The 17,299-nt window shown below is 42.0% G+C and overlaps 1 protein-coding gene across 1 annotated transcript in view; it reads left to right on the forward strand.

The window, feature by feature from the left end:
- Positions 1-17,299, forward strand: part of FLT3 (fms related receptor tyrosine kinase 3) — a 61,402-nt gene that overhangs the window by 38,549 nt on the left and 5,554 nt on the right. Inside the window, 13 exon segments of the mRNA XM_081046016.1 lie at positions 726-832; positions 933-1,065; positions 1,151-1,255; positions 4,567-4,677; positions 6,456-6,609; positions 8,502-8,584; positions 9,392-9,519; positions 13,017-13,139; positions 15,052-15,163; positions 15,531-15,532; positions 15,534-15,631; positions 16,346-16,395; positions 16,398-16,450. Coding sequence (XP_080902142.1) covers positions 726-832; positions 933-1,065; positions 1,151-1,255; positions 4,567-4,677; positions 6,456-6,609; positions 8,502-8,584; positions 9,392-9,519; positions 13,017-13,139; positions 15,052-15,163; positions 15,531-15,532; positions 15,534-15,631; positions 16,346-16,395; positions 16,398-16,450 — 1,259 coding nt within the window.

Consider the following 17,299-nt stretch of genomic DNA (forward strand, 5'->3'; position numbering starts at 1 on the left):
GAATTCCCCACTAAAAGTTAGTCCTGTCGTTCACTTCCATTTGGGGAATTTTACAAGAGAGTAGAGGTTCAGCATGTGACACAAGAAGGCTTTCTGAGTCAGGCAGGAATCCCCACTGAGCATACAGCATTAGTGTTGTGTAGCTCAGGGCAGAGTGACTTCTACAGAATGTTACTATGACTCACGCATCAGAGTGATGTATGTAGAACCATAAACTCCCACAATAGTGACCGTCTCCCAAAAGAGACCCAACTCTTGAGAAACAGATGTAGTAATTTGGAGTTGCTACCATTTTCTCTTTTGCTTAATCTCTTTATTTGCCCTTAGCCTGCTATTTTATAATTTTTAGTTTGTTTTTCAGAGCCCTTCTAACAATTCTGAACCTGGCCACCTACGTTTATCACTTAGAATCAACAGCATCTTAAAACTAACTTCTCCACATTCATACATTATCTTCAGAGGGGGAACACAAACTTCTCTTTTTACCTGACTTGTAGACCCAGTGGGTTTAAATAGATGTGATTCTTACAACCCTAGTGAATGATTTGTAGGAAAGGGTTCAGGATCATTTAAAATTTTCTAGGAAGGAAACCTGTCCTTTACGCGGCCATTGCATGATTTTCTTTGGGGAGCGGAGTCCTTGCGGAGAGCTGGTAAGAGTTGCAAATCATGGTGACTCAAATTCAGGAATCCTAATTCACTGCTCGTTGACACTTTTGTTGCAGGCCCCTTCCCTTTCCTCCAGGACAACATCTCATTCTACGCAACCATAGGGCTTTGTCTCCCCTTCATTGCCGTTTTAACCATGCTAATTTGTCACAAGTACAAAAAGGTAAAAAAAAAAAAAAAAAAAAGGTAAACATTCATCATTGTTTCCTGTTCCCCAAGAAGAACTGCCTATTGCTAACTGACTGATTATTTCATCTCTGAAGCAATTTAGGTATGAAAGCCAGCTGCAGATGGTACAGGTGACCGGTACTTTGGATAATGAGTACTTCTACATTGACTTCAGAGAATATGAATATGATTTCAAATGGGAGTTTCCAAGGGAAAATTTAGAATTTGGTAAGAATCGAATGTTCCGGATGTTTTTGTAGCATTTCCTTTCTGTGGGAAAATCTCAAACATGTACTCACCATTTATCTTGCAGGCAAAGTGCTAGGATCAGGTGCTTTTGGAAAAGTGATGAATGCAACGGCTTACGGAATTAGTAAAACAGGAGTCTCGATCCAGGTTGCAGTCAAAATGCTGAAAGGTACAGTAAAGTGGCATGATAGCCATAAAGATGGTGGTGCAGGCTCCTACCTCCCCTTCTCCTTTCTCCCATCATTTCTGTGGTTACTGTTTGCCATGCTTCAGGGCTGAGAAGGAGTGCGTTGGGGTCAGTGTCAACCAAGTAAGAATGTAAAATGCAAGTCATGAATCCAAAACTCCATCTCTTGCCTCTTCGTTTAGGTTTTTTTGTTTGTTTGTTTTGTTTTGTTGGCTTTAGTGTTTGGGGAAACTGTTGTTACAGGCAGATGCCATTTCTGCCGTTTTGACATAGACCCTGGGTAGAAGAGCAAATCGGAACTCTGTATTGCTTCCCACTCCTTACTCCATCTGCTCCCATCTGGCTCCCACCACCATCCTTGCCCTTAGCCTCACTCACTGAGCAAGAACATATCCCTCTGGCTTTTGCTAAAGCGATCCATGACCACCAGTGAACTAAGTCTAATGGGCATTTGTCAGTCCTCACATGGGTTGAACCTTTAGCCTGAATTGGCACAATTGACTATTCTCCATCTTTAAGAGCCTATTTCCTTTTGGTTTCCATGTCACCATTTTTTCTGGTTTTCCTCCTACCTCACTGACAGCTTCATAGCCTTTTGGCAGTGATTTATGTGGAGTTCCTGAAGGCACGCTCCTGAGTCCCCTTCCATTTTCTCTCCACATGTTTCCCATCTCAACCACACCCGGGACTTCATCCTGTATACCAACGATTCTCATGATTGTGGCTTCCTTCTGAGTATCAGGTTCATACGTCCAAATGCTTGGATGGCTCTAAAGTCCCTTTAACTCAGCTTATCCAAACTGAACCCCTCCCACCCTGGCCCTCCATCAATACTTCCTCCTCAGTGATTGGTACCAGTACCCATGATGAGCCACGCTCCACACAATCGGGCCAACAAGAAACCTAGGACTCATCCTTGAAACCATCCCCATTCTATTGGTTTCAGAAGCTATTCCTATCAGATTTCCTGCTTAGTATCCCTTGAGTCCATCTCTTCTCTTATCTCTATTACTACTACCCTAGTCCAAGCCCATCTCTCCTGGCGGGCTGCCATAGCCTTCTACGCAGCTACTCTCTATGCACTCCACCTCCTTTCAGATTCTCTGTACTGAAGCCCAAGTGATGGTTATAAAATGCAAAACAGACCCAGTCATTTTCCCACTTAACATTTCCAGTTGCTTTCCAGTCCTCCTGAGACATATGACATAGCCCGACATGGTCTGGCTGCTGCTCACCACCCGACCCGCACTCTCGGCACGCCAGCTCATCGGCCTTCTTTCACTTCCTCCAGAGCACCGAGCTCCCTCCCGTCCCAGAGCCTCACACAGCCTGACCCTCTGCTGGCCCTTCTCCTTCCATGCGGTTCTCCCCAACTCGTTCCTCAAGTCTCAGCGTAGATATCACTTCCTCAGGGAGGCCTTGTCTCACACCAAAGACGAGATCAAGTTCCTTGCAATATGCTATCTTAGCTCTCCATAGACTTTTTCCCCATGGAGTTTATCACAAGATGTAATTACATATTTAATTATTCAAGTACTATTTGATCTGCCATATTAGTCTGTAAGCTTCATGAGGGCGGGGTCCGTATCTGTTTTGCTCTGCTCTCTTCTTTCTTGATCTTTGCCCATTCTGTCACCTCACTATGGAATCTTCGTCTTCCTGCCTCCTCCCTGTGCATTCACCTGGTTAATTAACACTTACTTTTCCTCAGGTGTCAACATAGACATTTGTCATCCCCTACCCTCCTAAGGCTAGGTTAGGTGTCCCTTTGGTGTGACCTCACATTCATTTGCCACATTGCATTTATCCCACTACATTGTAATTGTGTATTTGTGTGTCTCCCTTTTCCAGGAGACTCTAATCTCCAGGATGACAGGGGCTGTGTCTTATCTATCACTTTTCCCTCCAAAGCCTGACACATTGCCTCATACACAGTAGGCACTCAGTAAATACTTATTCAATGAATTAATAACGAATGTCAGGTAATGGTATATGAAAGTGCTTTGAAAAAGTTAAGCACCACATAAAATGTGTTATTTTGGCCGTGAGGAGTAAAACATGGACAGTTGAAAGCCACGAATCCCTATAAAACATGAAGCAGCGGAAGACATGAGGTGGTAGTGGGTCACAGTGCACAAGTCAAGGACCTCACACCCAAGACAAGATGTTGGGAACACAGATACCCCTGATGGCTTCAGTGTTCTGGAAAAGCCACCATAAAGGCTGGGGTGTCTTCCAGGACAAAATAACGACACTTGGAAGTATCTAATCAAATCTCAATTGAATGTAAAGAAAAGTTAACATGTTTGTAATTCTTTAACTTATTTACTGAGTGCCTACTGTGCCTACTGTGTATGACACAATGTGTCAGGCTTTGGAGGGAAAAGTGATAGATAAGACACAGCCCCTGTCATCCTGGAGCTTAGAGTCTCCTGGAAAAGGGAGACACACAAATACACAATTACAGTAAGTTAAAGAATAAGTTAACAGAGGGGTGGGTACCTGGTGCCTTGGACAGGGAAGTCTTGCCTTTAGGGCTCTACTACCCACCTGGGCAGAGCTGCCCTGACCAACTGGCACATCAGCCTCAATGACACAAGACCTTCAAGTTCATCAATAACTACTCATGCTATGCTTCTAAGTTAGACTGTGAGTACAATTTGCTAATCTATCTAGACTTTTCTCCAGGGAGAGAATGCTTTGGCCAGTGGATACATCATAGCCTACTCATTAGTTATATTTCTCATTATCAATATTAATGATAATGAGAACTTGGTTAGTGAGGATTGGTCCTTTTTGACCTCCTCACCATTAGACCCACTGACAAATTTAAGGTTGTAGTCCTGTGGGCCACAGGCTAGAGCCAACCACCCTCACTGATATTCCTATCCTGTCTCTCCATGATGTCAACAAATTCAAGAGTCAAAAACAAAAAAACAGTGTATTTCTCCCTTCAGCATCTGTATTAACTTCTGTGGAGGAAAAGCATGTGTTATTATTTTGTTTTATTTTGTTTTTTGAGTGTCAATATTGAGGGTTTTAATTTTGGTAGATACAGACACATCCAGTAGAAAGAAAGGCAAGTTATGAGATTCAGCTTCAATACTACAATCTTTGGAATTCTGTCTTAAAAGACAGGATATTATTATTTAAAATGCATGTATTAGTTGATGTATTTTTTAAATGTTTATGCAAACCTGCTCTGAACTGAGAAAAGATTTCATTTATTAAATGACCTAAAATTCATTCCTATTTTGTAGTTTTGCATTTTTTGTGTGCTCTTCCATTTACAGAAAAAGCAGACAGTTCTGAAAAAGAAGCTCTCATGTCTGAACTCAAGATGATGACTCACCTGGGAAACCATGAGAATATCGTGAATCTGCTGGGGGCATGCACACAGTCAGGTAACTCGGCTGAAAACTCCCAATGAAAAATATTTTAGCCCGAATACAATAAGGATGTTTTTTCTCACATGTTTCATTTTTCTCAGTCATGGTATGGGCTCTCAAACCCAAGTGGAATTAGACACGAGCATGCTGTAATCAGATGGGTCAGTGTAGAGGAACCCCTCTCTATTGGGATATGCCACGTGATTCTGACCTACTTACCAGTCACCACACTGCAAATACATTTTGTAGTTTCTCCCTCTACCGTCTCCCCAGCTGGGAAGCTGGTGTAAACGCAGTGCAGGGAATGGCTGCTGAGCTTGGCTGCTGCCCGGGTTGGGCCGTTTCAAAGAAGCACAGCCAAGCCGGACTTCAGACCTTATTTTCCCATAATTTAATGGAGATGCGCTCTGATTCTCTCCTTCAGCCTAGAAATATGGGAATGATGTGAGTCAGGCGGCCTGGGACTGGGACTAAAAGAACAGAAAAAAGAGAAAATGGATCTTAGAGAGGGAATTAGGAATATATGAGATGTGATCAAAAGACATGGTGAATGTTGAAATTAAAAAAATGTATTACAGTAAAAGACACATGGCCATTAATCCCCCTCAAAATAGTCCCCTCTCTTTGAACACATTTATCCCATCTTCTTGCCACTTTCTGAAGCAGTTCTGGAAGTCCTCTTTCGTGAGTGTCTTTAGTTGTGCTGTCATGACTGCCTTCATGTCCTGAATCTATTCAAAACGTTTACCTTTCATGGTCATTTTGACTTTGGGGAAGAACCAGATGTCACACGGTGCCAGATCTGGTGAATAAGGTGGATGAGGACACACCGTAATATTTTTATTTGACAGAAATTGCGGTACCAGAAGTGATGTGTGACATAGAACCTTTCCATTGTGATCAAAACATATGGTGAATGCTGCTGCCGAGTGCCATCCAAGGGAAAGGGATCTTCAATACAGGAAGAGGTGTATCTAACCTTAGTAACAGTGTGTGACAAGTTTCAACTTGTTCGGTGTAGTCAGTTGGTGCAAGCTATAGTTGAGAGAAGGTGTGTTTTAAAATGTGCCATAAGTCATCCTCCATCATGACAATGCTCCATGTCACACATCGCTTCTGGTATATGGTAATTTCTATCAAACAAAAGCATTACAATGTGTCCTCATCCACCTTATTCACTGGGTGTGGCACGTGCGACTTCTGGCTCTTCCCCAAAGTCAAAATGATTCAGGACATTGAGGCAACCACGACAGCGCAACTAAAGATACTCATGAAAGAGGACTTCCAGAACTGCTTCAGAAAGTGGCAAGAACGATGGGATAAGTGTGTTTGAAGTGGAGGGGGGGGGGTATTTTGAGGGAGGTTAATGGCAATGTGTCTTTTGCTGTAATACATTTTTTAAAATTTAAACATTCACCATATTTTTTGGTCACACCAGGTAGTTCTCTCTTCTAGGCAACAACAAATCAGCACATACTTACAAAGTGTTCTTTATGCATCTGGCATATTATTTCCAATTGCAAACTGGAGAACTAAGTGGACAGTGATAATCGATGCGGCCACATGTACAACAAGGGCCAAAGTGGAAGGCGGAAGACACTGCTTTCCAAAGGAGTTTGAGCAAAAAGCTGACATTGAATTTAAAGTATAAGAAGAGTTAGGCTCAGGAAAAGTTGTACTCTCCCAAAGTCAGAGAGAAGTGAGATCTCATTGAGAATGTTTTCTGTTACACAGACATCTGAAAAAATTATTTGGTATTTGTTTACCTATAGCTAAAACTGTCACTATTTCAGGACCGATTTACTTGATTTTTGAATACTGTTGCTATGGTGATCTTCTCAACTATCTAAGAAATAAAAGAGAAAAATTTCACAGGACATGGACGGAGATTTTCAAGGAACACAATTTCAGTTTTTATCCCACTTTCCAATCACATCCAAATTCCAGGTAAGAGACTAAGTCCAGGTAAGAGACTAGTTTCATAATTACACATTCTCGAACACAAAGTATGATGGTTAAACAGTTCCCTACGTGCGCGCGCGCGTGTGCGCTCGCGCACACACACACACACACACTGGCCAGTTTCTAAAGGCCATAGTCCATCATTGTGTAATCGGTGGGTTCTGAGACCTAGAAATGTCACTTGTCTTTGCTGTAGTTTCCTTGTTGATTTGGAACAATGAGACCTTTCCCTTTCCTACAGGCAATGCAGTGGAGCCAGTGTCTGTTCACCTGAGCCTAAATCATACTTAGACACATATTCAGTTTGGGGAAAGGTGCATTGTTCATCCTTTCAGTCCTCCCAGTGGACATTTAGGGATGGGTGGAGAGAATGAACATTTTTCCAAAGTGTTGGACGTGTTCATAGAGGTCCTGGGAGTATTGCACAAAAGTGCTCTCAACTCATAAACTAGATTTTTTTAAAAATCTGGGGACAGAATAAAGTAGTGGTAACATGTATCTGTGCTCTGCGTTGCACCTTCCTCCATCTGAGGGAATCCTGGGCGATTCTCAGTGCTGATTTCTTGTTTTGGCATGCATAAATGAGGGCTGGAGAAGTCTGTGGCGTGCTCATCCTCATCCTTGGAATTTCTTGCTAATTACTTGGACATAACACCTCTCTGAATGAATCCACAGGCATTTTGATAGAAAGATACCTCAATCCACTGTGCTGTCCTATTTCCCTGCGTATGGGAAAGCTCTCCCTTATCCTAAAGGCACATTTGTCTGAGGCTTGTATCTTTTCCAAGGGGGATTTTTGGAGGGTGCATTTGAAAGTCCAGCCTTGTTCTCTTTTAGTATATGTGCTGCCAAAGCGAGCACCAGCCTTGTTTTCTTAGCATATAAGTTTCAGTGCAGACCCAGCATCTTAGAGCTGGAAGGCCCCATGGAGATCCCCATGCATGTCTGTGTGCAGTTGCCCTTCACCAATTCGTACCTGTTACATCAGTCCTCCCTTCTATACTCATTTCTTAGTTCATGGTCTAAAACTGAGAAAAGTCTATAATGTCATCCATATTCTAGAGCAGAGAGCCTACCCTAATGAGTCAGATGTGTGTGAGCAGTTAGTAATAACCAATGCTGATAAGCTTAGCGCCTGGAGTTCACTCACGGGGGTATTAAACACACTGAAGCAATCACTTTTGGACTGTTTGTGGTCTGAAGGCATCAAGCCGTTTTCCAGACACATGGAAGCTGTGAGCTGGGGTAAACTGGTATGCTGGAGTAAATCAAATTGTTGTCTGTATATAATGCATACGAGGTGCTTCAGGGAAGAATTCTATATTGTGTACCATAAAAGAGATTGACATGATTAGTATTTATTAATTTCACAGGAAAGGGAAATGAGCTTCACAAAGGTCAGCTTGGAAAAATGGGGGATGGTGGAACACTTAAAGATCTCTGTGGAAGATCTGTATTACATGAGCTCTTAGAGAGAAAGGGGGCTGAGTTTAGACACAGAAGACTGGAGGTGTGAGTCCTAGCTGTCCCCTTTATTAGCTTCATGATTTCAGCAAATACTATTCAGCTCCCCAAGCCTAGTTTCTCTTTTAGCAAATGTGATTTTCACAGTCAGCTTATAGAGTTGTGGTAAGGATTGAGTGAAGTTGTCTTTGAACTGTAAGATTTCATACAGATAGCGGGTCCTCTCCTACCCTGGTATGACTCAATTACACAGATGTTTTTAATGCCACAGAAAAGTGGACAAGTTGATGCTGTGCTTTTAATTTAAAAGCCCATTTATAACTGGAATTCATTTCTTTGATGAAATGTATTTTTTTACATAAAATGTCTACTCAGAAGACCATAAATAACGGAAAAACAATTTTTTAAAATAGTATGCCTGGTTCAAGAGAAGTTCAAGTACAGCAAGACTTGGATCACACCTCAGGGTTGAATGGGAATTCGTTTCAATCTGAAGGTAATATTTTATTCTAATTAGTAGCACTTTAAAATAGAAACAGATACAAGAGTTCTGTGTTAGTTGTTTTTTTTTAAGTGTGTAAATACAAAAGCATGTTTTTCTTTGCTACTGTTATCTATAGGCTTTATGAATGCAGATTTTCTTTAAAAGTAGTTAAAGCCCAACAGTTTGTATATTGTGAATCTTAAGTCAATGTTTAATAAACACTGAGGGCTATTTTATTTGGTCAGGTTATTCTTTTTAAAGTCATAAATTCATTAGAGCCAACCTGATAACTGGAAAAGATGGTGAATTCTGGAGTCAGATAGAGGTTGGGTTAACCTGTGGTTCCTTCACTTTCTGGCTGGATGCCTTCGGGTAAATTATTTAATCACCTGAATTACAATTTTCTCATTTGGAAAATGGGCCCATTAATACTTTCCTCATAGGACTATTGGATTAAGTGGAAGAACATTAACTGTACAATATGGTTCATAAAATGTGGTAGGTAGATATTAACTCTTTTCCCAATGTGACAAACTACCTATTGCAAAAAAGTGTCTGAAACCCCTGACTGATCAGGACGCCATCTGTCACCAAAGCAGCTAGAGAATTATTTTATCCCTCTAACCAAAAAGTGATTCTTCATACGCTGCCCTCTTCTCAGTATCAATAGCCCTCCTGCCACCAGGAAAATGATGTGAGAGCTTCATTTGTACATCTTGGCACCTCACCTAACCGTGGCTTTAGTAACCTCCTCATAGAGATTTAGTGAGGCAACTTCTTAGAGTTTTGGCAAAAATGAGGACCACTTCTATTTTCTAGATGAAATTGAATACGAAAACCAAAAAAGGCTGGAGGAAGAAGAGGACTTGAATGTGCTTACGTTTGAAGACCTTCTTTGCTTTGCTTATCAAGTTGCCAAAGGAATGGAATTTCTGGAATTTAAGTCGGTAAGCACCTTTTAAAGAACGAAACTAACAACAACAAAAGATAATTTAGAAAAAGAGAGGTGCTTTTTTTTTTTTTTGTCTTGTTAATTTTAACTTATGTCCCTTAAAGTCTATCATCTTTCCTGTCTATAGTTGGAGACGTTTAGAATGTTACCCGGCTCTGGGCTAGCTATATAGTATAAAAGCTCGGGAGCCCTTACTCGCTTGTGATTGTCCTTGCCCTCCCAGGAGGCCCAAGGTCCCCTGACACTTCCAGGCAGGAAGTCCTCAGTGATCCCTCCTCACCACAAGGTGTAGCATGGCAGTCCTTCCTTAGACAGTTCAGGGGGTCAGGCCGTACCCTGCATACGGGCATTTGGCCCAGGGGGTGAATGGACGCTCAGATACAGTGTTCCCTGCTTGCCAAGCAAGCCACCCTGGGCTGGGTGCCTTTGCCTAGTGTCCTGCCGCTGATCCCAGATCCTTTAGGGCTGTGACGAGAACGCCTGGTGCCTGCCTCAAACTATGGCCTCTACCTCAGTTTTGCATTCTGTCCATACTTGCCTTTCAGCCCTGCTCTTCTCTGACATTTCAAATATCTCCTGCCTACGAGCGCATTCAAGCCACTCCTCTGGCTATTTTCTGTCCTCTGCGTACCTTGCATCACCTACTCTTTATTTCCCAAACTTTTTCTTCCTGTTTTTTCTTCAAGTCTTTGATTCTCTTCCTCCCTGTTTCCTCCCCTCCCCTCCCTTTGCCCTCCTCTCTCCTCATTCTCCCTGAATTTGGAGAGAATCATTTCAACTATGTTTTTTCCTTTAAAAAATGACCATCTGTAGTATAACATATGGGTCAATTCTATCTCAATTTTTAAAAGATTAACATAAAAAAATCATTAGCTTTGAAGAATAGAAAAACTCCCGTTCACAATAGCAACCAAACCGGTGAAACACCTTGAAATAAACATAACAAGAAACATCTAAAATCCACATGAAGAAAGCTGTAACACTTTATTAAAGGGCAAAAAAGAAGACCTGAATAAACAAGTCCTACTGTGCTCATAGGAGAGAATCAGGGTTTAAGAGAAAAGTCAATTTTCTCTAAATTAAGTTCAAGGATTTTTTTTTTCCCCTCATGGATATTGAAAGTGCCTATTACCGTCTTTGCTCTTCTTTTCTAAATTTGGGCGTCCTCGCTTAATAGTTTTAAAATAAATTACTGTCTTATGATATTTTCCCACCCCTCATCTATGAGACGTATTCTTCTCTTCACTTGCTCCCTGCTTCTGGAGACCCCACGTCTCGAGTTTCTTTATCTGTAGTTCCCCTACCCATCTACAGTAGTACTCTCATGGGTGTCTTTGTAGACATTGTAGGGTTATCCACGTGGATCGTCCAGCCTGGTTTTCCGCCTACAGTTAAGTAAATACTCAAGCTTCTCACAATCGGAGGTCAAGGGGCACTGCCTAATAATAAGAATTTTTTGAAGAATATCCAGTTTCTTAGACCCTTTCCCCATGTTTTCCCTGTAGGCCTTCCCCTCTGAATCATCAACAACATGTCCTGTTTGTTTTTGCTTCCTCTTCTCTGGTGCTTCTCTGTAGGCTCTGTGACTCTTTCACACATTAACTTGAATATTGACAAGAGCTGAGCCCCATGCTAGGCTCACTGTTAGGGTAGAAAGAGATGAACAGACATGCAAATCAAAGACTCGACTGTAGTGTGATAACTATTGTGTTCCAGTACATTCTGGGAACCAAGGGAAGAACAGGCACATCAGACTGGGGATGGGAGCGGGGGGTTGGTGCAGAAAAGTCTTTCTGAAGGAAAAGCAACAGGGCACACAGGATAAGGATCCGGCACACGGAATCAGGAGGACGTTTGTTGAGAAAGGTCATGAGTTAAACATGTTGAATGTGAGGTTCATTAGGCAACAAAATAGGGCCAAATCCAGGAGATACCTGGCGATGTCCATCTGAATCTCAAGAGAACTGTGGGTTGGAACTAGAGATTTGGGTGATGGTAGTTTCATCTGTCAGTTTGGCCCAGGGGAGGATGTGGAATGAGAGAGGGTGCAGCCCTGGGGAATGAGAGCAAGCCCAGTTCCAGAGCTGCAGGTGGAAATGGAACCATCAGAGCAGTAGGAAAAAAATGGGCGAGAGAACTGCAGAGCCCACAGAAGGAAGGACCTGAAGCAGGAGGCGGGCCAAACAGTACAGATACCACTGAGAGGTCCAATCAAATCTCACCTGCAGTGGCTATGCAGGTCACCAGGGGGCTTAGCCAGGGCAGCGGGGGAGGTGGAAGGCAGGCTGGGTGCAGTGGGTGACATGTAAAGGGAAACTGCAAGGACCTCACTCCCAGGAAACTGAGTAGGGAAAAAGGAGAGCTCAGGCATTTAAGTCTTTATGGTTTTTGCTTTTATTTTTCAAGTATTGAAGAAAGCCCTTTGACCTTTGATACAGGTGCCCTGTTCCTTTTAAATCTTCCTTCTTAGAGTTAATTTTCTTACCAGACCACTCGGATTAATGTCATGTCATCTCTCAGTTCAGGGGTTCCTTCTCATTCTACTTTAGTCAACCTTCCCAAACTTATTTTTAGTTTTTCTCCAAATATTTTCTTTGAGATCACTCCATTTTATTGCCAAAGCTATTTTCCTGTCAGAGTAGAGATTATTTTCTCCACCCCACAATAAGAGTGCTGGAAGGCAGCCTCCGAAAAATCCCTTTGGGAGCCCAGCAGAGAGCCCTGTTTTGTTTTATTTACAGCCAGGTACGACACTGGCTCAGTTTGATCCCCCCTTTTTAAAAGATTTTATTGGGGAAGGGGAACAGGACTTTATTGGGGAACAATGTGTATTTTTTCAGGATTTTTTCCAAGTTGTTGTCCTTTCAATCTTAGTTGTGGAGGGCGCAGCTCATCTCCAAGTCCAGTTGCCAGTTGCTAGTTGTAGGGGGTGCAGCCCATCATCCCTTGCAGGAGTCAAACCAGCAACCTTGTGGTTGAGAGGACGCGCTCCAACCCACTGGGCCATCTGGGAGCTCAGTGGCAGCTCAGCTCAAGGTGCCGTGTTCAATCATTAGTTGCAGGGGGCACTGCTCACTGTCCCTTGCGGGAAATCGAACCTGGCAACCTTGTGGTTGAGAGCCCACTGGCCCATGTGGGAATCAAACCGGCAGCCTTTGGAGTTAGGAGCATGGCGCTCTAACTGCCTGAGCCACCAGGTGGCCCTGATCCCCTTTTTAATAACCCATCCCGTTTGGCCTCTAGGAGCGTTCCATAAGCAGTACAATGACTGCGATCATACTAGCTGGAGAATTGTCCCCTCTCCCCCGCCCCCTTCACTGAGTTGGTTACACTTCACGATGACTGCTCATGGTGCTTATGGCCCAGCAAAGATAAGACGAATTACACATTTCCGTCTTCTGAAACTCCTCCTGAACTTGAAGCTGGAAGAAAGCATGCACGCTGTGATAACCCCACACACTGTACCTAACACTCCAATCTCATTCCTTACAGTGTGTCCACAGAGACCTGGCAGCCAGGAATGTGCTCGTGACCCGTGGGAAAGTGGTGAAGATATGTGATTTTGGATTGGCTCGAGATATTATGAGCGATTCCAACTACGTTATCAGGGGCAACGTGAGATTGCTGTTTCTTACACATTTTACGCTGTTATTTTATGTGTCGTAGTTGTGAGGGTGCACATCTGTGGTGTGGTGATTAACATTCAAAAACGTCCTCACAGCAGTTTGCTTTCTTATGCTTAACAGGTTTTCTGCAGCTCCCATCTATAAAAAAAAGTTGAGCAAAATAGCATCATGTCCATCCTTGGGTTAGTTAGAAGTAGTTAGGGTTCTCTGAGTGCTATCCACACGTAAAAACAAATCTCATTATTGGCATTTATTTCAGTTCCTTTAACTATAAAGTGATGATTGAGTTATATTTCCAATGATGGGATACGTAATAGTTACAATAAAGCATTTAAAAAGCACAACAGAAATTAAACATGAAATGTAAATTTCTAAAAGGCATAATATTTAAATTAAACATTAGTTAATGAATATTTGTCATCCATTACTGTTACAGAGGGAAACCTAAAACATGACTGGATCTACTTGTTAATAAAAAACTGAGGGCAGATGGTGTTATTTACAAGAGAACTATTGGAAAGACTAGATGAAAACACTGTGTAGTTGAAAGAATATGGTTTTGAAGACTCGCAAGCCCTGGATGAAAGCCTCTATTCTTCTTCGGTGTGGCTGTTCATATTTGGGATTTCCCTCCGCTTTACTGTACCTAATTGTGAAGTAGTAATAACAACAAACACTCACACAGTGCTCACACTAAGTGCTGTACATATATTAATACAGTTAGTCCTAAAGTACCCGTTTGTGGGTGAGGAAACTGGCAGACACGCAATTTGCCTGGGATTACACAGCCCAGGGATTAGAGTACAAATGGTCTAGGGATTATACATTTAACCTCAGAGCGTTGTTGTGGAAATGAACCAGTAAAAGCAACACGAAAGCTTCTATCCACTGTAAATGTCCAGGAAGTGTTAAAAATCAAATTCAACTGTATCCCCGCTAGACTCAGATAATCGTCTTAGCTGATTTTAGATCTGTGCCTCCCTCATTGTAGCTGAAGTAACACATATGATGGACGCAGTTTCATGGCCGTGCAGTTTCTACTCTACTAGCTGGTAGTTCTTATAAGAGAAAATGAATCCCATTTGGAGCCACAGTTAATTCCTTTAATTAAATCAAATTAGCCAGACGAGCCTGCTTGATGCTATCAGCTCATTGGTTTGTGGAGGATTTAAAGTAGGGTTTCTATCTTGAGCTTTGATTTTACTTGGCAGAATAAACATGCACTGTGAAGAGCTCCCAACCCATGAAAAAGAAACTACTATAAAATACCTCGGCCCTGTGTCTTGATTCTAGTCTGAGGCTGTACTCATTCAAAACCCCCTTTCATGCTACTGGAAATTATTAAAACCACAGAAGCTAGCCTGGTATCATTTCTGGAAGTGATGACATATGTTCCCTCACCACGTTCTTGTGGAGAGCATTTTCATTACAGTTCTTCCAAGAAATGCTTTAACAAAATAATCCACTAATTCACTGGTATCCATTCACCTCTGGGCAACTGAATGGCTGCTCCTCAATGGAAAATACCTACTGTTAAGCTTACTAATTGCAAGTATAAGTCTGTATTCGAGATGAGTCTTAAAGAAAAAATTTTTAAGGCTACTAGTATGTTAGAATGTTAATTTGATGGTTGTGAAGGGAATCCTTTGTTGATTTATAGCTGCTCAATTTGTTGTAACTTCAAGGGGAGATTTCAAGGAGCACCCCTCATGCCGCCATGTTTCTGACGTCCTAGAATGTTAATTTGAAAGTGAAACACTTGTGCTTAAAGAATATGATTTTCTCAACTAAGCATTAAGAGTGACCTTAAGAAGATAAAATGTATCTTCTAGCTCACAAGAGACAAGAAGTAATGTTTGTCCGTGGAAACTTACCAATGATCTCCTTTGGATTTTACACAGGCCCGCCTGCCTGTGAAGTGGATGGCTCCTGAAAGCTTGTTTGAAGGGATCTACACAATTAAGAGTGATGTCTGGTCATACGGAATATTACTCTGGGAGATATTCTCACTTGGTACGTTTTGCAGTTTGCTGGGCTTCCCTGGGCACTGGGCTTCTGGACGTTCTGTCTTTCTGTGTCCCTCCCCCACTCCTAAGTCAAAGAGTGGATTAAATGCCACCTCAGATGTGCCCAGAGCTCGAGTCTTACTTCTGTGACAACAGGTGACACTTGATTTTTTTTTGCTGATGTCTACAGTTCAGGCTTCCTCACCAGCCTATAACCCGTTTGACAGCAGGAACCATGAGTTTGCCCAGTTGCCACCCAGCGCACAGTGCAGTATCTGACTCACAGGCGCTCTCCCTGTGTGTTTGTTAATTGCGTGAATAAATAAACAAATGAAGAATGAATGAATGCTTATACTCCCTAATGTTTTTCTCAGGTTGTCAATCCTTACCCTGGCATTCCGGTGGACACTAACTTCTATAAACTCATTCAGAGTGGATTTAAAATGGACCAGCCATTTTATGCTACAGAAGAAATGTAAGTTCACATCAGACCATAAAGTGGCTGAAATCAGAAATATACACTCTGGGGGCGGCCGGTTAGCACAGTTGGTTAGAGCGCAGTGCTCCTAACAACAAGGTGCCGGTTCAATCCCCACATGGGCCACTGTGAGCTGCGCCCTCCACAACTAGATTGAAATAACTACCTGACTTGGAGCTGATGGGTCTGGAAAAACACACTTAAGATAAAATAGAAGTTAAACAAAACCAAAAGTAAAAACAAAAACAACAAAAAAGTCTATTAAAAGAAAAACACGAAGTGTACAGTCTGTCTAGTTACAAATGCATGACCAAAAAAAGTAAAACTCCTTAATGCATAGTTCACATGACTATTTAAGAAAAGAAACCTACCTTTGTGTTTAGGGGGATTTCTGAACAAAACTGAACCTTTTCTGCCCTAAGGTACCCTGACTTCTGAGTTTCATTCCTTTGCTTGAGGGATCTGTGAGGGCAGTAAGACTCCATCTCCTGGTCTACATTGTATTTTTTAAAACACATTTCTGTCCATCATTGAATTTGTCCTTTCTGATATGAGTTCAAAATCTAGTCCAGCACTTGCCACAAAACATACATAAATAACTAGCTCCGTGGTAATGAATGATACTTCATTAAGTGGCATTGTCTCCATTCATTGTCCCATTGTCTCCATTCAGATGTCCTCATCTTGCTCTTCGTTCTGTTGCTTTTACAGATACTTTATAATGCAATCCTGCTGGGCTTTTGACTCAAGGAAACGGCCCTCCTTCCTAACCTGACTTCATTTTTGGGATGTCAGTTGGCAGACGCAGAAGAAGCGGTAAGTAGCAGCACAGTACTTTATCTAGCATGACGAGGATGGATAGCAATGAGAAAACTCCATGATGATTTCCTAAGAACCAAAGGTACCTGGTGGTCTTCCTCACCACAGTTTGTCGTGGTTGCCCTTTAAAGGTTATATGGGGAGATACACCTGAAACTGATATAATACTGTATGTCAACTGTAATTGAAAATTGAAAAAACTTTAAAAAAACACGCACGTTGTGTAGTGTGAGATATATTTATCCATAAGTGATTTTAGGGAAGAGAAAAAAAAGTGTTTCCTCAAGATTTCAGCGAATTGATTAAGAAATTAAATGCTGAAAGAAAAGCGTTTCCTCAAGATTTCAGCGAATTGATTAAGAAATTAAATGCTGTTAAGTGTCCAGTGCAGAGAACTAAACAACTAAATAAAACTTAATCCCTGACCTCCAGAAGCCATGGACCTTTCCTAATTCAATACGAAGTTTTAGTAGGGAATAATTGCACAGTTCAGTCATGTAGTATAGTGGAGTGGAAAGAGCATTGACCTGGAGCCATAAGAGTCTAATATCAGCTCTACCACTCTACCTCCCATAGCTGTGTGAATTATGACAAGCCACTTTACTTCTCCAGGCCTTAGTTATCTCACCTGTAGATGGGTGATCCTTGCCAAATGATCCTTGGGCTTTGGGAACATGGAACTACTTTGCTCATGACTCTTCCCCTCATTAACACCACCTGGCACAGTGAAATGAGCCATCCGCTAGATGAAGTGAACAATGGATGGAAACTTGAACTCCCAATACCTACGTCCTAATCTTGGCTCCATCGTTTTGCTTCTTATACGACCTGAGAAAGCCACTTAAC

This window comes from Rhinolophus hipposideros (assembly GCF_964194185.1).
Source record: "Rhinolophus hipposideros genome assembly, chromosome: 4".
NCBI lineage: Eukaryota > Metazoa > Chordata > Mammalia > Chiroptera > Rhinolophidae > Rhinolophus > Rhinolophus hipposideros.